The following is a 25050-nucleotide window of genomic DNA, read 5'->3' as shown; positions in this document are numbered from 1 at the left end:
CCTTCTTCCATGTAATACATCTCAAATTCTAGTTAGACTGCTATAACTAAAATGAACTCAAATCCCCCTCTGTGGCTATGTGACCATGAGCAAGACCTTTAACACCTTTGAACCTCAGTTTCCACTTGTATAAAAGGAAGTCAAATGAAATAAGACCTCTAAAGCACTTTGTAAAACCAAAAGCATCATTTAATTTTTAACAAGATAAATATAAAATACTAATTTATATAAAATAATTAATAATTTTTATTATTGGAAATAAATGAAGTGAGCATGGTGGCACATACTTATAATGTTAGCTTCCAGAGGCTGAGGTTGGTGGGCTGCTTGAGACTGGGAGCTTTGAGCTATAAGGAGTAGGCCTAAAGCTAATCAGATGCCCACACTAAGTCTGGCACCAGTATGATAAATTCCTGGGAATAGAGGACCACCAGGTCTTCCACTGAGAAGTAGTGAACCCAGGCCAGAAATGGAGTAGCATATAGTTTATGATAATTAGTAAGTAAGTTCAGGCCTGTGAGTAGTTGCTATACTTTCAACCTGGGCCAGATAGGAGAGATCTAGTCTCTCTCATTTTAAAATAACAGAGGGCCAGCAGGGGGAGAGTAGGAAAGGAAAATATCAATGGAAAATGGGAGGAATAGATTACTTTAAAAAAAAAAGATACTTATGGGGTAGCTAGGTGGCACAGTGGACCTAGAGTTAGGAAGATGAGTTCAAATCAAGCCTTACTTAATTTGTGACCTTAGGCAAATCACTTAACCCTGTTTGCCTCAGTTTCCAAACCTGTAAAATGAGTTGGAGAAGAAAATAGCAAACTACTCCAGTATCTTTACCAAGAAAACCCTAAAATGGGGTCACGAAGAGTTGGTCACAATTGAAATGACTGATAGAGATGGCATTATCAAATTTGTGGATGACATGAGTCTAGAAAAGAGTAAATATGTCCCCCCCTAGCCTTTAAGTTCCACAGGGGCAAAAACCAAATCTTACCTAAATTTTGTATCTTTATCAGTGACTAGTTCAAGGACTATAACCAGGAATTCTTATACAAAAGAAAAGTTTTTTTGGGGAAGGGAACCTTAAGGTTGAGGCAAAGGGCAGATATAGTTTGATTGGTTAAAAAATAAGATGAGATCTCAACTCCTCAGAGAAGATGAGCAAAGGCACTTGGGAGAAGGGGTACTGGGATGATAATATCCTGACTGAAGATGGTAACCTAGGAATGGTCCATGAACTAGTAGCAAGAATCAGTGAAGTAAAAGGGTGAGCCAGGGGATTTCTATATGTTATCATATGACTTATAGCTAAATTGACCTGAAGTTCCTCTAATTAACTGAGAACTCCTTGAAAGCAAGGACCATTTTTGTACTTTTATTTGTATCCTCAAGATTTTGCAATTTGTTACAAAGTGGGTGCTTATAATGCTTTTCAAATTCAATAATTCAATTTACCATATAATTATTAATTAATGCTAATAACTACATGAAATGAAGTGGGTATAAAAAATCTTGCCTTTCTGGTGCTAAAATTTTAGCTTTAAAGTTTCAATGTAGCTATAGAATTGTAGCATTTATTATTTGGATATCCCTTTAGCATTGCAATTCAACATATCCAAAACAGACCAGACCTTGTCATCTTTCCTCATGAATATACCCACTTCTCCAATTTCCCTATTTTTATTGAATTAACCTAGTTCAGAGTCTTAAAGTCATTCCCATCCTTTCCTTCTTCTTCACCCTTCATTAGCCTAAGTTCTTTCATCTATTACAACTAAAATCTTAGCTTTTTAATGACTTCTTTTTTACTTCTAGCATAAAACACTTTCATTCAATTTAAGCCTTCCACAATCTTGCCCCAACCTACCTTTCTAGCCTTTCCAGATTTTATATCATTTCCCTTCAGCAAAATCTTATTTTTCAACTTAACTGAATGACTAATTTCTGAACTTGCCATTATGCTTTTTGCCTTTACACAGGTTGTCTTCCAAGCTTCTAGAATCCCTTTCTTTCTCTATATCTTCCCATCTTTCAGAGTCCTTTTTTTTTCCCTTCAAGACTTAGGTTAGGTGTCACTGGGAAACCTTCCCTGATATTCCCTAGTTGTTAGCATTTACTCTCTCCTCACATTAACTTGCCTTTATGTCTTTGTGTACATGCTGTCAAAATCTGAAAACAGAGACTGCTGATCTTGGTGTATGTTGTCCCAGAGGCTTGGTGCAAGACCTTTATCACTCCTGGACTATTGCAAAAGTCTGATGGTTGGCCTTCCTGCCTCAAGTCTCTCCCAACTATAGTGATCTTTCATCAGACCACATTACCTCTTCTATTCAATAAGCTCCAGTGGCTCCCGAATCCCTCATATATCAAACAAATATTCTATTTGGCTTTTAAAGTCTTTCATCATCTTCACCCATACTACCTTTCCAATCCTCTTACATCTCTTTCCCTCCATGTACTTTTCAATTCAGTGACACTGGCCTCCTAGCTTATCCTCAAATAAGAAACACCAGCTTAGCTCTGGATATTTTTTCTGCCTCTCTCCCATACCTGGACTGATCTCTCTCCTCATCTGCACCTCCTGGTTTTCCTGGCTTCCTTTAAGTCTCAGCCAAAGTCCCTTTGGCAAGAAGTCTTTCCAAGTCCTCCTTAATTGTGGTACCTCCCCTCTGAGACTAACCACAATTTATCCTCTATATATCCTGTTTATATATAATTGCGTGTATATGTTCTCTCTCTTTGGACTATGAGCTCCTTAAGAGTAGGGATGTTTGCCTTTCTTTGGTATACTCTGTCCTGCATATAAGAAGACCTTAATAAATGCTTGACTGTTGACTAGAAAGAAATCAGAAATTTGGACATGGCAAATTGTAATAAATAATACAGAAATGAACTTAATTAAGATCTCATACTTACCACTGCTGGTGAGGGAACATGAATACTTGCTACAGATCGAGGACGGATATGATTAACTAGATGACAGAGGACCACACCATCCATCAAAGCTGCTCCTAGATCTTCATGTAAGCTGACTTTTAGTCTCATCTCAATGCTCTATTTAGGAAAAAAATTGAAATTAATCACCATTAATTACTTAAGAATTGTATCATTAAATAGTTTGAAGGGAAAATACACATAATCTCCAGGTATTTAAGTGTTTATACAAAATTTTATTCTGAGAGAAAGCATTTTAATATTTGGAAAGGGTATGAAATATTCAAATGACTGAAAACTACAAACAATAATAAAAATAAGACATTTCCCACTCAGGTTAATTTCAAAGGAAAAAACCTGTGCAGTAACAAAAAAATTCTTTGTAGTATATACAAACTAAAAAAAAATGATAGAATAAGTCAGCTTTATTAATTTAACAATATGAATAGAATGAGCTAATGAAGTGAAAGAGCTAATTACATTCTGATAGGTAGGGTTAGGTTTCCAGAAAGCTAAAGGGAACCAACAAAAAGGTTGTCAGATTTCACTTCATCTCAGAAATCAGGATTTTAAAATCTCAGACATTAATACTCATTCATTTAAGTAAATAGGACTTTAATTTTGTAAGAGGAAGAAATACTTAAGATTTGCCTCTCAGATTTTACAGCCAAAAGAAATCAAGTTGTTTTAATCAACCACCAGTTCATGGTCATAGTTAAGTTCATCCTTGCATCATGATGCAATAGTTTACCTAATAGTTTTCCTTAATACATTCAATGTCTGGACACTTCATCCCTTTACAGAGTTAGGGACTCTAGGCTAAAATGATTACTTAAATCTCTAATTTCTTATGACAAAGGAAAACATTTATCTTTACTTAACAATCAACAAATAATGGTTTAATATTAACTGTATGCTCTTATTTGAAGAATCCAATATGGTGGTCATCACTAGCATCTCTCACTTCAATTGAGAGAGATACCTTTAATTCAAGGAACTTTAAAGCTCTGACACAATGAAGGTTCTTTACAGTCATCTGGTTTGAGCCTACAGTGATGACAGAGAAACCAAAGTGGGAAAGAGGCTCCTTCATCAGTCCTCAGGCTGAGGTCCACACAAGCCATCTCAGAGAGATAAGAATCTAGAATTATTTTTAAGAATTCTTTACAAGAGTAGACCCAGTTGACTATCTCTCAAAAACACAAAATAAACACAAAATAACCCACAACAAAACAGATTAATGCTTAAGCAAGCTCATGCCTGGAACTCTTTCTCTTCTCAGTGGAATTAGATTTAAGCCAGTCATTGCCTTTGTATGAGATAATTACCAAGATGTTTCCCATTTAGCTTTTTTATATTCAGTGAAAATAATACTACTTCTTTTCATCTCTTCTCAAAGATCCTAAATTTTGGATTAGAAAACCATGATCTCAAAATATGGTCTCAAATTGGGTACCTCCGCAATGAAGAAGTCTTATTTGGCCTTGCTCCACCCAGGCTTTTGCTCACACTGGAATGCAAGATGTCTAATTTCTACATCCCCCCCAATTTGGACTTTTCAAATCCTTTCAAAACTTTAAAAGGTTAAAAAAAATCAATTTTTTAAAAATTTTAAAACAAGTTTCATAAATGACAACAGATCTATTACACCTAGGATAAAGTACTTTGAAGTGACTCTCCCAATTCTCAACCATGTCCTAGCAGCATCTTATTGCCTCTTTAGGGTGGCTAGGTGGCACAATGATAGAGTGCTGGAGTCAGGAGAATGGGAGTTAGAATCAGCCTCAGACACTTGACTAAATATGACTATATACTAGCTATGTGACCTTGAGGAACTCACTTGACCCTGACTGCCTCGTATCCAGGGCCATCTCCAGTTGTCTGATTCATATATGGTTACTAAGTCCAGACGGCTCTAGAGGAGAAAGCGAGGCTGGTGACTTAGCACAGCACCCCCTCACTCAAATCCAATTCACGTACTTTTTATGGCATCATCTCCCTGATGTCATGGTCTTTCAAGAGTGAAGGACAAACTATTATTATTATTATTATTATTATCCTCTGAATTCCAAGTGCTCTTTTCTGTACCTCAATTAATTATACACTTCTTTGTGACATTTCATTTGCCTTTTTCATATTTTACCTCCTCCTAACATGTAGCATTTCATATTGCACCTAGCTAAATATATATATATATATATATATATATATATATATATATATATATATACTCTAGTCACTTGGTAAATCTATCATTGATATCTGAATGATTATAAAAATTTGAACAATGTTCAGTATTCATAATTTTTCATATTTTCATAATTTTCTGATACTATCTATATCTTGAAAGTTCCTGTTTTTTTCTATTTCTTCTTCCCAATGGACTGGAGACTCTCTAAGCAAACTATAAGATTTCCCATTGTTTTACACATGCACAAGCTATACTTTGTCTGAGAATGATCTAGAGTAATGGAAAAAGATAGGGTCCCTGCTGGAACCCATGTTTGCTGCTACTCTTTCTTTTCCCTCCTCCTCTTACATTCACATAGTTTCCACTCAGAAGTTTTACTTTCGGACCATCTCAGGACCTAAGTTCTACATTTGCAAAATGGAGGGATTGAACACAATGGCTCTAAGATTCTGTTCAGTTCTAAATCCACAATCTTAGGACCTGTGACTTGGAACATTTCTACATCAAAAGCTATACAGGTTCCAAAACGCCACTGTTTGTTGAAATGCCCAAAACAAATCCTCTCATACCTCTCGGAGTTGCTCCACAAGCTCTTTCTCTTCTCTCATTTGCTCCATCTTCCTTCTAATCGTAAACTGAGGATCTATGGATTCCAAATTTCTCTGTGGTCTCGAGAACACTAGAAAAGGAAGAAAACAAATTCCTGACAAAAAGCTTTTTACATGCTGCCTTCAATAGGTCTTTAGGTGCCAAACAATACAAAACTACTTATTTTCTACCAAAGTCGCAATTTCCCCATCTTAAAAGTTCCGGCTTTCTTTCATTATCTCCTCTCCATGGCTTGGAGCCTTTATGAGATGACTATATAATTTTACATTGATTTATGCACATGAACAATCTATATTTCTTGTGATAATGACTTCAAATAAAGTCAAAGGTTTGAGTCACTGCCAGAACCCATTTTTGCCATTTTTCTGTTTTTCCCCCTCTCTTATTTTTACATGGCTTCCATTTGTACTTGTATTTGATCAATAAATGTTTTAAATCAAAAGAAACTGAAATTTATTTTTAAGATATTTAAAAATAAGCATACACTAATGTTTTCTTTGACTCAGATCTCTTGATTAAGAAGATTGTGATAATATGAAATATTTTTTAAAAAATCTATTTGTGGGGGCAACTAGGTGGTACAGTGAATAAGAGCACTGACCCTGGAGTCAGGAGGACCTGAGTTTAAATCCAGCCTCAGACACTTAATAATTACCTAGCTGTGTGCCCTTGGGTAAGTCACTTAATCTCATTGCATTGCAAAAATAAAAAAAAATCTATTGGGAAAGAATCTTGATTTTCTAAGCACTGATGTTTATATGAAAGACTCCTTCCCTTTGGGTGAAGAGCATACCTGCCTGTTCAAAAGTGAAATGACGCTAACTATATTGTAATAATCATTTTCCAATATGATGGGAGGAGAGCAGGATTGGAAAGAAATACTATCTTATGGAAAGTTTTTATTAAGGAATACCTCTAAAGAAAAAATGTGGCGTCTATGCTAGGTAAGTATAACTTACCCTGTTCTATCATGACCATTTTAATTGTCCTTAGTACCCTAACAAACAACTCGCTCTCTGTAATGATATCTCTTTCCCATCTTGGTATCTTTTCCCTTGCCAAATTTTAAGTCATACGTATCAGCATTCCCACCTTCATAACAGAAAGAGTCCATGTCCCAGAGTTTATAATTGTGTGACACAGATGAGTGAAAAGACAGATGAGTCTGAAGTCAGAAGATCCAAGTTGTTTCAGTATTCACTCAACCCGATTCCTGTGCAAGGAAGGGTTAAATCCCTCATCCTTTCTAAATTTTGATTTCCTATTATATTTGCACTCACAGTTTCTTGGGAAGATTGAATGAAATTGTACATATAGAGAACTTTTTAAAGTTTAAGTATTATTCAAATGTAAATATTTAGTTTAATGATTATTCTCTATCATAGCATTACCTCAAGGAAACCATACTAGTGAAGAATGAAGAAATGGTGGGGGAGGGAGGGGAGGAGGAGGAAAACAAATGACTCATCTAGAGTCACAAGAATCTCAGAAATAAGTCAAATACTGATTTAAACTTCATTAAGAATTTTGCCACATTGCTAAATGAATAAATATTTCTGAGTTAATAAGCTTAAAATAAAAGTTTCATATTTAATACCTACTTAAATCAACTTTTTATAAACATCAATGACATAATTTACTTTAAAATGTTTAAGGTATTTTGGGAGATTAATTCAATTACATGAAAGTTTATGGATGCTTTAAATATAAAATTAAACTTCAATTATTCTTTGCCTAAATAATCATAACCATTAAAAAGTCAGGATTATAGTAAACCAAGAAGCTGTAAGTAAAGTTAAAAACTATAAAGGGTCAAAGACAAATCAAAGAAATTCAGTTATTGGTCATTAAAACAACCATGGAATTAGAAAAGTCAAATCCCAGAGATGCTACGACTTGCAAGAGAAGCAATCTGGAGCAAAGAATAGTAGTGAAAGAGAGTCTGAAGAAAAGCTGGGCTAGTGCAAGAGAAGAAGAAATTGATGGGTTGAAGGAAACTAATGTATATTTTGCAGAATTCTAGGAAATAGGAAAAAAGTGGAAATGCAGTCTAATCCCAAGTATATTACAGATATCCTCTTATCTAGCCTGGTTAACTAAAGTTTTATTGTAACTACATTTAAAATAGTCAGGAAACTTTTATGATAGATGTTATACTGTAAATCTCAAGAAGAGCTTTGAACTTAGCAAACTTTCAAATACTGGCCCCTCCAAATTATAGTAAGAGACAAAAGGTGTTGGCTTAGGACAAATAGAAGTTTAAATGAGATGGTTAGCTATGCTTCTTGGACCAATTATCTAACCACAGGAAGAATTCTCCTTAATGAAACAAAAACACATGTTGAATTGAATAAATTCATTGGAAAAGGACATTTACTAGTTTAAACTAAAAGGTTGTTTAAAAAGTAAGGTTATTACTCATCGTGGCCACGAGGGGGTGCAGCAGCAATACTGTAAATGTATATTCCCCTACTTCTCTGTAGGATTAACTGCAGTTAACACATTATATGTTAATATTTCCAAGAGATGTTTTTATTGGGAATCTGTACACTTTACAATTAGCATCAAGAAAGTTAAATGAATCTTTTTCTTTTGTAAAATCCCAAAGAATGATTTAAAATTGATATTTGATTTTTTGGGGGCAAAGATACTGTAATAATTTGTCATTTCCTTTTCAAGCTCATTTTGCAAATGAGGAAACTGAGAAAACAAGGTTAAGTGAGAGGTCCAGGGTTATACACAAACAACTGAAAGAACCTTGCTTTGATTTTTAGGTATCATTTTTCCCTTTCTTTTATACTAATACCATAAGCTTATTCGAAAATTAAATCCCTAGATGCATAAGACTATTTATTATATGGAGATTAAACAAACCATCAAAAGAGGTGCTATGATTTTTAATAAAAAGAATTAACATTTATGTTAGCATTTTAAAGTTTTCAAAATACTTTACATGTTATCTCAAGATCCTTAGCACAATTTTGTGAGTTAGATGTTATTCTCACATTTTATAGATGAGGTAACTGAAGTGTAGAGAGATTTAGTGCATTTCCTGGGGGTGATACAGCTTGTTTGAAACGGGCTTATAACTTGGGTCTTTGTGACTTTACATCTAATATTCCTAAGATTAGTGAAATTATGAATGTAATATTAGCTTTAAGTGCATATTTCATTACTATGATATACTTGAGAATGGAGCACTAGCTTTGGGAGAACAATGTTCACTTTTGTATCTCATTTATAATATACCTTACATGGCAAGTCTTTAGATAATTATGTTGCACTTTGCACACATCACTCCCTTTCATTTTGTCATGACATCATAATTATGCTGGTAACCTGAAGATAATTCTGATCATACCACTTAGTATGTTTCTTTCAAATTATATTAAACAGTAAATTAAGAGCTCCAACTTTCTTGAAAGCTCCAGAAAATGAGGCTATGTAAACTAAGTTCATTGCACATTTTAAGAACTTCCTTAGGTCTTGGCATTATCTTTGATTCTTTTTTCTTGCCCAGTTGCCGAATCTCATCTCACATTTCACTTTCTCACTCACCAGGACCACCACCTTAGTTCCGATCCTTTCCCTTGGACTAGTGAAATAGCCCCCTAATTGTTCTCTCTTCACTCTGATCCATTCTCTACAAAGATGCTAACCTGAAGTCCTTAAGCATTCAATAAATGACAGTGGATCCTCATTTTTCTCTAGGATAAAATACCAATGCCTCTGTTTGGCATATAAAGTCCTTCAGAACCTGGCCACAACCTACTTTCTCAATTGTATTATATATTATATTCCCTTCTATGTACTTTATATAGTCCTGTCAAAATGACCTTCTTACTCTTCCTTGCAAGGATATCTTATCCTCTCTTCTTTCCCTTGAGAAAGTCCAAAGTCCTGTGCATGGTGACTTGCTTTTATCTCTCTACCCAAAAGCACAGGCTGTTAACCCAAGCCTGGAATATACTTCCTCTTCATCTTTGTCTCTTGGAATCCCTTACTTCATTCAAGATACAAGTCAACTATCAAAGATCCCTTAGGGAAGAGCATATCAATACTTGGGTTGCAAGGGGGCACAAGTGAATAGAGTGCCGGGTCTAGAGTCAGGAAGATCTGAATTCAGATGCAGTCACAGACACTTATAGGAGCAAGGGCAAATCACTTAACTCTTTTGTCCTCAGTTTCCTCATCTGTAAGATAAATTAGAGAAGGACATGGCAAACCATTTCAATATCTTTGACAAGAAAACTCCTAAAGGAGTCACATAGAGTTGGAAATGATTGAAATGGCTAATTAACAAAAAAACAAATACCAACACTTTAAAAGTATAATAAGACTAACTGAAGTATAAGAATAATTTTAAATATTATAGGATAACTTTTCTGATGCTCTTGGGCAGATCTAGTTCAGATATAGTTTCTTTGGAACAAATGTTATAGTTATACAAAGAATTAGTGCATATTCTGAATTCTAAAATAGAATACATGTCCTATGTTTAAAAATAAGACCAAACCAAATCCTGTTCTTGTGACATCAAGTATTCTCTTCTAGGAATGGCCTTGGTGTCTGTCTGTCTGTCTCTCTCACATACACGCACATGTGCAGTGTGTGCACTTACTTCAGTTAGTTTTAATTGAGGGAGGGGGAATGAATAAGCTTCCCCACTCTGGGAACCTTGTCTACCAAAAAAGGAAGGACAAGAAGGTTGTTCTGATTGGGTCCTGAGGGAAGATACTGAACAGTGGAATGAAGCTAGCCAAAAAAGCTATGTTGGAAGGAAGGTTCCTCTTCAAAGAAAAGTTTTCAAGAAAAAGTTAGAAAATTACTTGTTGAGGATGGAGTCAAAGGGACTCATAATTAGCCATGGGCTAAACTAAATAGTGTTCCAAGGTTCCTTTAGACTCTATGTATACTTTTGGAATAGCTATCTATTGAACTGAATTCTTTAGCCTCATATGCACAGAAATTAAGATTATGTCATACTTAATGAAAAAATAATCCCTTAAAAAAAGGAACTTCAAAACTTGCAGAACTGGAAACAATGATTACCAAGGAGATAGGAAGGTGCTTCATTCCTGAAATGAAAAAAGTAGAACAACCAAGGAAATTCTATTTCTAGTAAAATTAATAGCTGAAGCTGTCCCAGAAAGTCATTATCTGAGCAGATCCATAAAATTCCTAATTTTGTATACTTGCTTTCAATCCAGTTCAGGGACATTTTGCTTCAACTGTAAAAGTCATTTAACTGATCTCTCTGCTTCTAGTCTCTTCCCTCTCCAATTCACTCTTGACTCAGCTTCTAAGTTCTTTTTCCTAATTCACAAGCATGTCTAGGTCATTGTCCTTCTCAAATACTTTGAGTGATTATGGCATAAAGCACAAAATCCTTATCTTCTAATTTAATCCCTTCTACAATCTTATCCCAATTAATCCTTCAATCTTATTTCCTACTATTCTCAAAACTCTCCCTTGAAGTCAGTTTGGACTCTTCTGAGTTTTTTGATTTCATCTACTCTCTCCACTCCATAACTTAGCTCAGAATATCTCCCATGCTTGAAGTCCACACCTCTCCAACACTTCACCTACTGAAATCTTGCTTTTAAAAAGCTCAGTTCTGGAGGCTCCTTGTCCATGAAACTGTTTTCTAATTCAAAAAATTTTTATAGTAGCATCTTAATTTTTCTTTTATTCCAGCCACATTCTACCTTGAAGCCTTCTTATCACATATTACCTGCTGTATATCCCTCATTAGGTTATCAGTTCCTGAAAGGTAAGGATCAGAGTTTTTTCATCTTTGTAGTTCCAATGACTAGCATAGTATCTTTCATAGAGAACTTCCTGAATTGAATTTATTGATTTGAGTTGAAAATTTTGGAAGGGGAAATTAGAGTTGATCCAAGATAGTATAAGTGATCACAGAACTGGCAACATTGGTAAGAATGACAAAGGTGAGAAGAGCAAAGATGAAAGACAAGTTTATCTTCATGCCAAACTGAGTTAGTTGATAATGAGATATCCATTTAGACATGTCTGAGTGACAGAAAGCTATTGGTAAGACAATGAATAAAAGAGAAAAATATCAGTAGAGAAGATACATCTGTAAATTGCGAGTGGCTTTGTACTCATTTTGAAGTAACAGTAGATGCACTGAGAATAGTTGAATTTTCCCAATGCTTAGGTCTTGTTAGGGAACAAAGAGAAACCAGCAGTGGTCCTTGTGATTGTGAATACATGAGGTGGTCACTTACCTGAATAACACAAGATAATATATTCCCAATCACAAGAAAAGTATAGCCCTTGAGATGAAGACTGACATCAAGATTTATTTGGACATCAGCTCAAATATCTGGCAATTATGTTTTAGAACACAAAGAAATTCCTTCCATAAAGTATTTTATAAATGAATGGCAAATAGTGGTAAAACATAATCTTACAAAATGTTGTACTTTCATTATTACTACTGAGCACATTGGGATATCTATATCTGTCTCTAAAAAATTGATTTATAAAGATTTTAAACTGCTTTGATTTTGAGCAAAATTCTGCTGAGTTTAATTTTTTTAAAAAAGGAGTATTATGGCACATAATCTTGCAAATAGTAGATAATCAATATTTATTGACTATTTCTACTGAAAGTACATTGGTAAGTCTGGAGATCTAGTTTCTAGTCTTGATTGTTATATGACCTAAGGCAAAAATCCGGAGCTTCAATTTTCTCATTTATGAAAAGGAGTTCTATTAGATGATTTGAAAACTGCTTTCCAGCTCTGAAATACTGCAAATTAATTCAAGTATCACATCAACTTCATATCTCTAATTTCTTATTCCTTTAATCAGCACTGGATTTTTATTTAAATAGTTCTTTCAAAATGCCTCAATTTTAAGGCCTCTTTTAGAGGAAGGAATTAACAAGGAAGTTTCCAGCTAATCTTTTTCAACTGTTCCTATTGGAGATAGGAGTTCTGCACTTGTCAGGTGGAATGGCTTCAAGTTGTGGTTTTTACTGTGGGATTGGGATTGTGGAATTTTAAAATTCCTTTTGGATGGAACCAAACCTTCCCTCTTCTCCCACAAAAGTCAGCTCACTAATCAACATATGGGATTAATTCATTAAACCAAAATCTGGTGAGAAACTAACAGATCTAATGACTTAAAATTTCTAAGTATTTAAGAGGACATACTTATACAGGTAGAAATATTTTCTGTTTGAAAATTGAATTTCCTTTTGTGCTTGCAATGTGTTTAGAAACTATGCATACATATATATGTGTATATATGCATATCTTTCCTCATTCCCATATAAATACAATTCATGTGCTTGTCATGGCATCACCACCCTGTTGTCATGGTCTTCTTTGAGAACAATGGACAAAGCATCATCATCATCATCATCATCATCAAGTGAATATAGTTGTATAACAATATTATAATATGATAATATTGACTACAGGTCAATGTATCATTTTTGTCATCTAACATATCTTTAATTTTTCTTATCTTAATCATCATTTAACTCTAAAACAAAGCAAGATATGAATAGTATTTGTATATTTTTGCCATTGATTTCTTTTCTATTATTGCCTCTGGCATTTGGTAGTCATTAAAATAAGAGATGACTATATTGACATTAACCTGTAGTCAATATTATCATATTATAATATTGTTATACAACTATATTCACTTGATGATGATGATGATGATGATGATGATGATGCTTTGTCCATTGTTCTCAAAGAAGACCATGACAACAGGGTGGTGATGCCATGACAAGCACATGAATTGTATTTGGGTGAGGGGGTGCTGTTCTAAGTCACTAGCCTCATTTTCTCTTCCAGAACCATCTGGGTCTAGTGGTCAGATAGGAATCAGGATGACTGGAGATAGCCCTGGATGAGAGGCAATCAGTGTGAAGTGATTTGCTCAAGGTCACACAGACAGTAATAAATGGCAAGTGTCTAAGGCCAAATTTGAACTTAGTTTCTCCTGACAAGGCCAGTGCTCTATCAACTTGGCTACCCAGCTGCCCATCACAGTTTTCATATAATTTTTAACTATGTAGAGTCAAAATATATAGATAATTTTTTTCATGATTACTATCCTTTGTAAAAATAAACTATAAAGATTCATAAAATCCTAGAAATGAATCTAATTCTTAGGAGACTAATTAGAAGTCCCAACTGAAGTGACTTCTCCACTTGATGAATAGTCAAAGGATATGGATAGGCAGTTTTCAGAGGATGAAATACAAATTATCAATAGCTATCAATATCAAATCAAAAAAGTTTTAAATCACTAATAAGTAGAGAAATACAAATAAAAAAATTCTGAGGTGCTACCTTAAAGGTATCAAATTAGCTCAGATGTCAAAAAAAAAAAAAAAAAGAAAACTAACAAATCCTGAAGAAAAGGAGGGAAACAGTAATGATCTGTGGAGTTGTGAATTTTGGTGGAAAGCATTAAAACTACATGCAAGAACACATTAAACTGCACACACCTTTTGACTCAACAATATTAGGTCTATACTCCAAAGAGATCAAGGGAAGAAGAAAAGGCTCCATATGAACATAAATATTTATAGCAACTCTTTTTGTGATAACAAAGACTGGAAACTGAGAGAATGCTCATCAACAGGTAATGACTGCACACATTATGGTATATGAATGTGACAAAATTTTACTGTGTTGTAAGATAATGAGAACAGTTTTAGAAAAATCTGAGATTTTTATGTACTGTAACAGAGTGAAGTGAGCAGAATCAATTATATAATTATACTGTATAATTGTCAATTTTACAGTATTAGCAATACTGTAAAGATAATCAACTTTGAAAGATTTAGTAATTCTGATTACTAAAAATGGCATTTTTTACAGAGTGATCAATTACAGTTTCAAGAATTTATAATGAAACATACTATCTAGATAGAGAGCAGCTGAATTCAGTGTAGACTGAGGCATCTATGTATTTTGTTTCCTTCTTTTTCTTGCTCTCCTTCCCGCCCTGAGCAAAGCAGATGTGAGAACTTGTTCTACATGACTATATATATATACATACATATATATATACATATATATTTCTAATGGGTTCTACTACTCTTGCTTTGGCAGTGGGTGAAGAGGAAAAAAGGTACAGGAAGTGAATTTGGAATCAAAAAACTGAATAAAGAAAAAAGAAAATATATATCTTTTTACTATCTAACACAGGGAAGTGATTTAATAAACATTTGCTGAATTAAAAAAAATCAAACTGAATTGCCTCAAAAAAATCCCCTACTTTCCATGTAGGAGAAAGCAGAGGTTTAAATGTACTCAGATTTCTTTTAGATCCTTGTAAATTTGAAGATGATTAGGAAAAATATTGAAAGTGAATTTATTCTATAGTGTTTTTTTTTCAGTTTTCATGCCTATGATTCTTACTAGGCTAAATTGTGTTTCAAAACATGCTACAGAACATCTAACATGCACTTTTTTATCTGATCCTTAAAGCACACATTTTCTCTTTTTACAAGCATGCATCTGAATGTTTTGCATTTGTAGCTGCCATAAAACCTAAGTTAAAATTTCAATATGTTCACTGACATGTTAATGTACAATTGAACAAATATGTACAAAACCACCTACCATTGTCACTGTCTCCTTCTGATGGAATATTGTAGCTATAGTTGTCCCATGTTTGTGCCTGTGTAAGTTTGTTGAAGGAGATAGGAGGAAGAGTGAGGGATGGGTCTGCAGGAGAGGAGTGAGAGAATTGGTCCACATATAGTTGCACGGGGACCAGGAAAAAAAAAAACCAAAGGGGCAGCAGCATTTCATAAATGGCATTAGGTTTATATGGAAATGAAAAGGATTTAGTTTACATGAGATTAATTAAAATGTATAATATTGGTGGAGAAAGATGAAAGATGGTACATGAAATAAAAAGAATGAATAAAAATTTAGTGTTAGTAATTACCATAGATTTTTGCATGCAGTTAATATTGTTAACATTACCACAAAAGTACAGCTTTAGAGCAGTTATCTTCATCAAGATAAAGTTGAAAGAAAGAGTGCCCATAGATTATACACAAAAAAAACCAGGGGATGCATTTATCAGAAATCCTTCCAAATAATTGATGCTTGCAAAAGAGAAAACATGAGTCCCACAAAAACTAGTTACATGGTACAGTACCTATATAGATGTGAATAAAACTATTTACTTATTATACACAAAAATTCTATAAAGTAATGTTTATTTTACTTTTCCAAAATAAGAAAACCTTGAAATTCAATTATTTGTGAGTCATTTAGCAAATAAGAAAATAATCTGTAACTTATTCATCTACATACTTTTATTCATGTGACAGGTAAATATAATTCCAAGACATTACTTTATGAGTCATGGGAAACCACTGGTTCAAAACAAGGTGAAGTGGTCTTAATGGTAAATTTATTTGAAAATTATCTTTAAAAATATACACAAGATATAAAGAAAAATGTCTTAGAGAAAATATAGTAGCACCAAAACAAGACTCTTGATAAAATTTAAATGGTCTAATTAAACAACAAAATCTACATATAATCCAAAGATGTGTGCACCAAATTTCAATTCATACTTCCTCTAAGATCATGTGATGTCTTGCAAAAAAAGAGAAAACATCTGATGCTATTTTTAAAAGATTAAAAATGCTGAAAATATTCAATATGTAAGATTCAGTTGTGTCACCTGGTACTGTTCAGGATGGCAGTGTTATGTATAGCAATTAAATGCCACATTACTACAAATAGAAGACTTAAGAACAGTTATCTTCATCAAGTTGATGTTGAAAGTTGAAAGAGTATCCATACATTATACACAAATAAGCCATGCTTTTCAACAATTCCCATGCTTTCTAAGTTAACTATTCTGTGTTCTAGAATATGGAGAGTTTCCGAAGTCCAAGGGAAATTTGTCATATCTATATTTCAGATAAATGAGGATCTTAATCACGTTTCACTATTACAAAGAATTTGAAATTTTAGAGGGCTTAAAATTTTAGACACTAATTTAATTCATTAAGTGAGACTTTCACAGAGCCCTCTAAATTAAATCATTTTAAAAGCAATCTGCTACACAGCAAGCTAGTTAATGCAATAAAATGGACAAAATCCAAAATAGAATCTATTGTAAAGGATTGAGAACCATATAAAGCTTCATCTTTCAAATAGAGAAAATATACTTGATTCATCATCAATAGGCCATAAAGATGTTTTTTTTCCAGGGGTGGGACTAGGTATTCATTCATCCATTGACACTTTTACACTCAGCCCTTCTAGTAAGGATGGACCTACATCTGAAAAACAGCTGGCTGGGTCAGGATAGATTTAGTTCCTATGTCCATGAAAGTAGACTCATATGGCTTTCAAATTTGGATTCTCAGCACCAATAGCCGGATGCTTTAACCATTTGATCTACCAGAGAATATGATATATATATATTAATATATATAATATATACACATATATGTATATATAAATTTTTGTATATACTCTGATATATAATATTTATAATATAATGTATACATACAACACATGTAACATAATATAAATATTCAATTATTATATACATATATAAAGATGCATATGTTTCATAGATATAAAACACCTGAAAAATTCTTGGTATATATAAGTTTGAGAAAATCACTGCTTTACAGGGCACATATGAAAAGACTGCAATAACATTGCCCTTAGTCATATGCTTGTCATCACTGAACCTGCCTCAGAAAGAAGGGATTTTTATATCCCCCCCGCCAAAATAATCACTTTCTGCAAAATACATTTTCTTTTAAAATTAACTTTGCTCTTTTTCTATGGATCCTTTTCTATGCCCTTTCTTTAAAAGGGCAAATTACTTCTGTGGTTTCTAAAATGCCAAATATTAGGAGACAAGCTTCTGTTTATTGGTACTTGGCTAAAAGCAGCACTAGTGAGTATTTTTTGTTCTAATTCCTAGGAAATGAAAATATTAGTAAAACATTCAGAGCCCCCCAAAAAGAGGGTATAATTTCAGAAATTTAGAGGAAATAATAACACTGACTTCCTACAGACAGTTCTACATTTGGGAGTGGATAATTTCTCCTGTATGTAGCTGTAATTTATTCATGTGACTATTCTGGAATTAAACAAAGCACGAGCACATGCAACATTGACTAATGGAAGCATGCAATTATTTTTCTTAAAGACAAAGGGGCATCACTATATTTCTGTCTAGGTTGCATGGCTTTGCTATAATAAGCTCCCTTTCCAGAAGTCCTAGTAAAAGGGCTACTGGAGGGAGTCCAAAAGAGATCTTTCTCATGCAGAGTTATATAATGAGGGAACTGTCATAATGCAAATCTAACTATGGTACCATTACATTTTTCCTTGGTGCATAACACATAAATATTTACTGAACGTCAATTTGTTGTGGTGTCCCCAAACCACCCAAACAAGCCCTATACTAAAAGTAAATATTTAGCATCTGTCAATATATATAATATATAAAGAAGTGGGGGAATGCCTCAATTAAAGACTTTTGCTATCCTTTCTTTAGAAATCAACTTTCAACTTACTGTGAGTCCTTGAGAAAAGAGGAAAGCACGGTATTTCCCTTCATATGTTAGATAATTTCTAGTGGGTACCTTTTATTTTTTAATTTTTATCTATTTATTGTTAAAAAAAAATTTGGAGGGTATCTCCTTATGGCAAATATTCTTGCAGGTTATTTCTTCCCCAGATTGCAGTACTGCTCATGTTTTCTGTGTCATTCAAAGGTGGGTAATAATCAAATAAATGCTGATTCACTAAAAATATAATGGCCTAAAATCTGTCATCCTCAAATCTTATCAGGATCTGAATATCAAGATTGTGTACCTTTATCACTGTTGTTTTAAGGTATTAATGACTAATAGTGTACAGGTTTCAAATCCTGAAAGGAATCAACTGGGTCCTTTACATGTCTATATGAGCTTGTGCTTCAGAGGCAGATTCTCCCCGCCCCCTCCCATTTTAACTTACCTGATCGAGGTTTCAGGCCAAATGGAGCTGGGCTGTTTGCAGTAGGTGAGATCGCTGGGGAATCCTCTTTAATCTGCTGTTATAACAAAGATGAAAGGCAAGAAAATGAAACATTTTAAGCAGTATGCTTTACCTAATAGGACCAAATTATGCAGCATCCCTGCCTTGTCAGATTTTGTATCATTGTTGCACTGTAACAAAAGGGAAGACAAAGCTATATTTACAGATGAACATCTGCGATACAGGATTTAAATCTCTAAATTAATAAAATCTTCCCTTTAGTGTTAATTTGACTTACAATATGAAAACTATAAAAATATTTCAGATTAGATGGTGTACCAAGATCAACTGAAATAGAATTCTCTTCTCCCTTACATCCAACTCAATACACACAACACACGGTAACACACACACACACACACACACACGATTTTATAAAATAATATGGATAGGAAAAGAAAGATGAAAATGAATAGATGCATATCTGTAAGTAAACAACATATTCAATCATTTATGGATAACAAGATCTTTGAAATGTTGGCTGTTGGTGTACTATTTTCATTCTGTTAATAGAACTGTCTACAAATAACAGTACTCTATGAAACTGTTTCCATGACTGCTTCCAAGAATAGAAATTTTATTTTATTCTTAAAAATTAAACTTTAATCATGAATGGGGCTGGTGAGATATGTGGTTACAGATGAAATTGAGAGGGATTCCCTTGAGAGCCTACCACACTCAATTCACTCATTAATCACTAAAGACATGCATGATGTTTTTTAGTAAGAAGATGTGCCAATTTAGAGCACAGTCATCAACTTATTCATCCTTTGCCTTTAGGCAGCTTACCTCATTTTCAGAACAACGCATCCCCATACTTCCTAAAGTCAGATCATTTTGCACCTGGAAGAAAAACAATACATTTAGTAGACTAGGCTGAGTATCTTGCACAAATACTTTAAGATAATACATATGTAGTTACATTAGCTTATAAAAAGGCCCACTGCTTAGGCCAGATAGAACATAAGGAATTATATATATAAGAAATATCTATCTATCTATCTATCTATCTATCATCTATGTATCTATCTATCTATCTATCTATCTATCTATCTATCTATCTATGCCTCACCTACCCATTTTTCAGGATAAACTTGGAGATTCAATACAGTCAAGAACAAGGAAATGGAGGGCGGGGAAGATATCTAGACAATCAAGTGGATGTCAAATCCATCATATCGAGATATAAGAAATCAAAGGTACTATGTTGTCAGGAGGCATTCATATTCTTAATTTATAGAGCATCCTAATAAATGCCATCATTTTATTTGGGAAACCACAGCATATTATAGTCAATTGAATGTAACTGGGGAAGTCTGCTTTGGAGAGGCATATTGAGAGTACAGTGAAGCAGGTGGCATCTCATAGCTAGAGAACAACAAAAAAGACCAAAAATCTGAGATCAAAGAATCACTTCTAGCTGATCATCTTTTACTTGTTAGTGTTCTCCTGCCTCGGATTATCTTGTCTTTACTTGTCTGCTTACCTCTTCTACTAGAATGCAAACTCCATGAACCCAGGAATCATTTTTCTTTTCTCCCCCCCCCCCCAAGTCTCCAACATCTGTGAGTTTCTTACATATAGAAGGAAAACTTGTTGGATTCAATTGAAAGGGATTATATCTACTGAAAACAATCCCTTATTTTACAGAAGAGGAAAATAAGGCTCAGAGAAATCCCACAGAACTAGGTTTAAATTCTGGTTCTGATACTTAACTATGTGATGATTGACAATCATTTCATCTCTGAGCTATTTGTTCCTGCAGCTCTATGTCAAAATTCATCTGTTCATTGTAAGGACCTCAGTAGCTACCCCTCCCCACCACAAAACTAAATGAAGCCACAGCCTTGGCCGAGGTAAGATGGTGCAGGGGAGAAGAGATTGGATATGAATCAGCAATAGTTCTTGAACTTTAACCTGCCAATGAGGTTTAAGATCCCAGTTTCTACCCTGAAATTTTTGATCCTATTTGATCCAGATAAGAGCTCTAGGAAATCCTCTGAACTATTTATACTATTTATCTCTCTATATTTATATGTTATTTATAAATAGTAAATAATTCCATCCCCTAAGGACCTGATCTGTCTCCATCTTCCTTGTTTTCCTCTCTGATGATATAGCCTTTCAATAAAACTAACTCTTTTACTGAACAGCAAGAAGTCCAATGTCATTGGATAGTCAAGTCCATGTAAGACTACAGAAAAGGTAGGAAGGGGCTAGATTACATAGAGTTTTATACACCAAATAGTATTCTATATCCGATCCTGGAAATGATAAATATTATAGAGCCACTCGATTTTACTGAATGGGGACAGACATGAGTTAGGCTTGGGCTTTGGAAAGTGCAATTGGACATATGAAATTAGGATGGACACCTGGTATGAAGAGAAATTTGAAGGATTAAGTTCAATGAGGAGAATATTGCAATAATCCAAGAGTAAAGTGATAAGGTATACACCAAGGTGGTGGGAGTGTCAGAGGACAGGAGTATATATGAAAGTTGTTTTGAAGGTAGAATTGATAGGATTTGGCAATTGAATGAATATGCAGAGAGGTTGTAAGCCTGGATTACTGGGAAGATGGTGGTACCCTTGACAATAATAAGAAAATTAAGAGGGGTGGGAAGATAATGAGTTCAGTTTGGACATTTTGAATTTAATATAATTATGGAACATTCAGCTTGAGATGTCCAATACTCAGAGATTAGAGACTATATACATCAGGAGAGAGGTTAGAATTGGATAAGTAAAACTGGGAATCATCAGCATAATGATGATAATTGAATCCATGGGAGCTGATAAGATCCATAAGTGAAATAGTCTAGAGGGAGAAGAGAAGGTCAAGGATAGAACTTTGGAATCTTTATTAGTGGGCATGACCTGGATGAAGGTTAAACAAAAGAAGCTAAGAAGGAATAGTCAGACATATAACTAGTAGCAGAAATCAGAGAGATCAATGTCATGAAAACCTAAAGAGAAGAGAATATCAAAGAGAAAGGGTGGTGACAAGGTGGATCAAAAGTTGCAGACAGATCAAGAAAGATGAGAAAAGGCCTTTAGATTTATCAATTAAAAGATATAATTAAGGGTCCTAAAATATTTCATGACTTCTAAAAAATTCTCACAAACTTTTAATATTAGCATATTTTTCTCTTAAGACACCAAAACATCATGAAATCTAGCTACTCTTTTTCTTTGATCAGTTGCTGAAGGTTTCTATCCCAAAGTGTTTTAATCTTAGATATAAAACTACTAGGAGAAAATTAATCTTGAGAATAAATTATCACTGCCTTGTCGTTTTATAACAGCCTCTTTTCAAACTGTTGACATATACTTGTGGCCTCAGATGTGGTCCACCCTCTAAGTAATTCCTTCCTTTAGTTCCTTCTCTGTCTTTTCATCCTGCAATACAGGAGATTAGATCAGTAAGATCACATAGTAAGCATGAAACTGAACATATTCAATTCCAAATACAATGAAATGTTTTCCCATATTAGTAAGTAAAATGATCATGGTCAAGATTAGGTAATGGAAAGAAGCAAAACATTTTTGATTATAAACCAGTCATTCCATAATGGTATCCTGGCCTCCCTCATCCAATCACATTTCTCACTATACTCTGCACAAGAATCCTGCACTTCAAGTCATGCTGCTTCCCCTTCTGCCTTCCACACGCTTCCACCGCAATTTTTATATCTGTACTTCTGTTCATGCTCTGACCAGAATCTGCCTTCTTCCTCTTCCCTATGTCTCAAAACCTCGCTATCCCATCAAGGTTCAATTTAATTTTTAGCTCTCCTCTTGGGGCCTTTCAATAACAACTCCAGTTCATACTGAGATCTCCCTTTCTTTTAAAATTATGAACTTTTAACAAAGATAAAGATTTTAATTATCCATAGAAGAAAAGAAATTTATAGCAGTGGGTCCAAAGAATCCTATTGGATTAACCCTAACACTAGTAATCTTATTAAGTGGATCCAATCAATGTACTGCTTGCTTTTTAGAAAAGTATATATGTGTGTTTGTATATATACACACACACACACATATATATATATATATATATATATATATATATGTATATATATTAAATTTAGCATGATAGCAGCAAAGCTGTCTTGTTGGGTTCCTTTCTGAACTTTTCCAGACTTTCTTCAGTGCATATTAAAAATGTTTCACTAAAGATTATTCTTTTTTCTTCATCTCTCCATTTTAAAAACTCTTAAGAACATTCAAAGTACATAAGATAGCACTGTATTGCCTTTATTCTGTAATTCTTTGTGGTACATAGTTTTCATCTCGCAAACCAGCAAGTCACCTTCCTCCTCAAGGAGTAAGGGGATCTACCTTGCCTCATATTTCTCAGGTCCCCACCCCATTTGGGGACCTAGCAGATGTATTCCTAAGCTACTTGAACTCAAGACTTGGCCAAAAATACAATTTCTAAATCTGAATGGGAGTGGAGACAAACATAAAAATAAAAAGGAGTCATAAAATTCAGGTATTGGTTCTAGACAATCCTTGATACCAACTCTCTCCCCCGTTTTTCCTTTCCTTTGGCTCATGATCTTTTTATTTTCCAGGCCCTCCAACGACTTCTTTACTATCCTAGAGGAATGCTTTATGGATAAAGCCAGGAAATTGGATTAGAGCATAGACACAAAAGCTGGGGATAAATGAACAACTCTCCAAATGAAGAAAGGAGGAACTGGTGTTAGAATGGACAGCATTTCACATTTTAACAGTTTCTAGAAGACCATATACACATCAGAAGCCAGTAGACGGAAAGAAGCCTATCGATGTGACAAAAATGCTAATTTTGGATAAATTTAAGAAAGAACCCAACAGCCTGTATGAGAGGGGAAGAAATAGGTGGAATATATCTATTTGGTCAAGTGGAAGATAATGAATTTATTAGGAAGAAAAGTCTGGAAAATATATTTCCAAAACTATCAGTTCTGAGCTGTTATGATCCAGCATTCCATACTTACAATGATGTATATGGTTCGAGTTGCTACATTGTTAGAAAGGAAATGAAGCTAGACATTGGTCCAGAGGAAAGCAAATATAATATTCAAGGTGATGGTCAGACTTCTTACCAAGTAACTATTAAATTTTAAAAAGCAAGTCTTATCTGGGGAAGCTAGGTGGCATAGTGGATAGAGCACTGGCCCTGGTGTCAGGAGTACCTGAGTTCAAATCCAGCATCAGACACTTAATAATTACCTACCCATGTGTGGCCTTGGGCAAGCCACTTAACCTCACTGCCTTACAAAAAACCCTAAAAAGTAAGTCTTATCTGTTTAAAAATATGAAGGAAGAAAAGATTAAAATTTTATGTCATGGAAAAGACAAACATGAATGATTAAGTCCAAAAGAATTAGAATTAATGGGAACACTTTTGATGCTTGAAATCATAGGCTCTAGAACTGGAAGGCACTTTAGAGATCATCTAATTCAACCGCCTCATTGTACAAATCAATAATCCAGGGTCCAGAGAGGTCAAATATTATGAGATAATAAATAAGTTTTAAATATTAAAGAGAAAAAAAGTATCCTCCTCTCTCCTCCCAGAAACCCTAGTAAAATACACTAAGAAACTCTAAAACTGAAAATACAACCAAGCTCAAGATGTCTTTATTTAAAATTGTAAATGACACTTTTATAATAGTTTGCTGTGTAAAACTATTTATACTTGAAGCATATTCTTAACTGTTACAGGTAACATAATAGGTGACAATCATTACCCCCTACACCCCACCCCAATTCTCTCCACTAGCCTCTCTGTCAGATTACTAGACTAGATGAGCAATCAGACTCGGTACTTAATTTTTCTTTTTTTCTTTTTGCCACATGGATGGATTTTTTTTGCCCCATAGAGAGGGATTCCTATACCAGAAGCTGAATGAGGGAACAGTTACAAATCCAGTCAATGGTGCAGAGAGGAGAGCACTCTTTAGAAATATCTGGGTCATAATCTTGCTCACAGGGAAACAGTATGATGAGTTTCAATTCTCCTGCTCTTCTTCATTAGTATTAGGGTAATATTAATGATAATACTTTATGAAATCTTATAGCATTTATTGTATTCATGTGTATGCTTGCCTAGTGAGCAATGGGAGCAGTGAGCAATGGGAAATGTTGAACTGAGAGTCAGAAGATCAGGATTTAAATCCTTTATTATTTGTTACCTGTATTAACTTTGACAATTCACTTTGGGCCTCAGTATCTTCATCTATAAAACTGAA

The 25050-nt window shown here is 34.2% G+C and overlaps 1 protein-coding gene across 5 annotated transcripts in view; it reads right to left on the bottom strand.

The window, feature by feature from the left end:
- Positions 1-25050, bottom strand: part of LRCH1 (leucine rich repeats and calponin homology domain containing 1) — a 248650-nt gene that overhangs the window by 27556 nt on the left and 196044 nt on the right. For 3 of the 5 annotated variants that reach the window (XM_074217106.1, XM_074217103.1, XM_074217104.1), the window contains 5 exons: positions 19593-19646; positions 18744-18819; positions 15354-15458; positions 5694-5803; positions 2916-3053 (listed from right to left, as the gene is read on the bottom strand). In XM_074217106.1, the coding sequence (XP_074073207.1) occupies positions 2916-3053; positions 5694-5803; positions 15354-15458; positions 18744-18819; positions 19593-19646 (483 nt within the window). The remainder of the gene's footprint in view (positions 1-2915; positions 3054-5693; positions 5804-15353; positions 15459-18743; positions 18820-19592; positions 19647-25050) is intronic. The other 2 variants (XM_074217105.1, XM_074217107.1) reach the window with 1 other exon arrangement.

This window comes from Macrotis lagotis, chromosome 1 (genome assembly GCF_037893015.1).
Source record: "Macrotis lagotis isolate mMagLag1 chromosome 1, bilby.v1.9.chrom.fasta, whole genome shotgun sequence".
Classification (NCBI taxonomy): domain Eukaryota; kingdom Metazoa; phylum Chordata; class Mammalia; order Peramelemorphia; family Peramelidae; genus Macrotis; species Macrotis lagotis.
The sequence above is the reverse complement of the archived record's forward strand: the minus strand, read 5'-3'. Positions and strand labels throughout refer to the sequence as shown.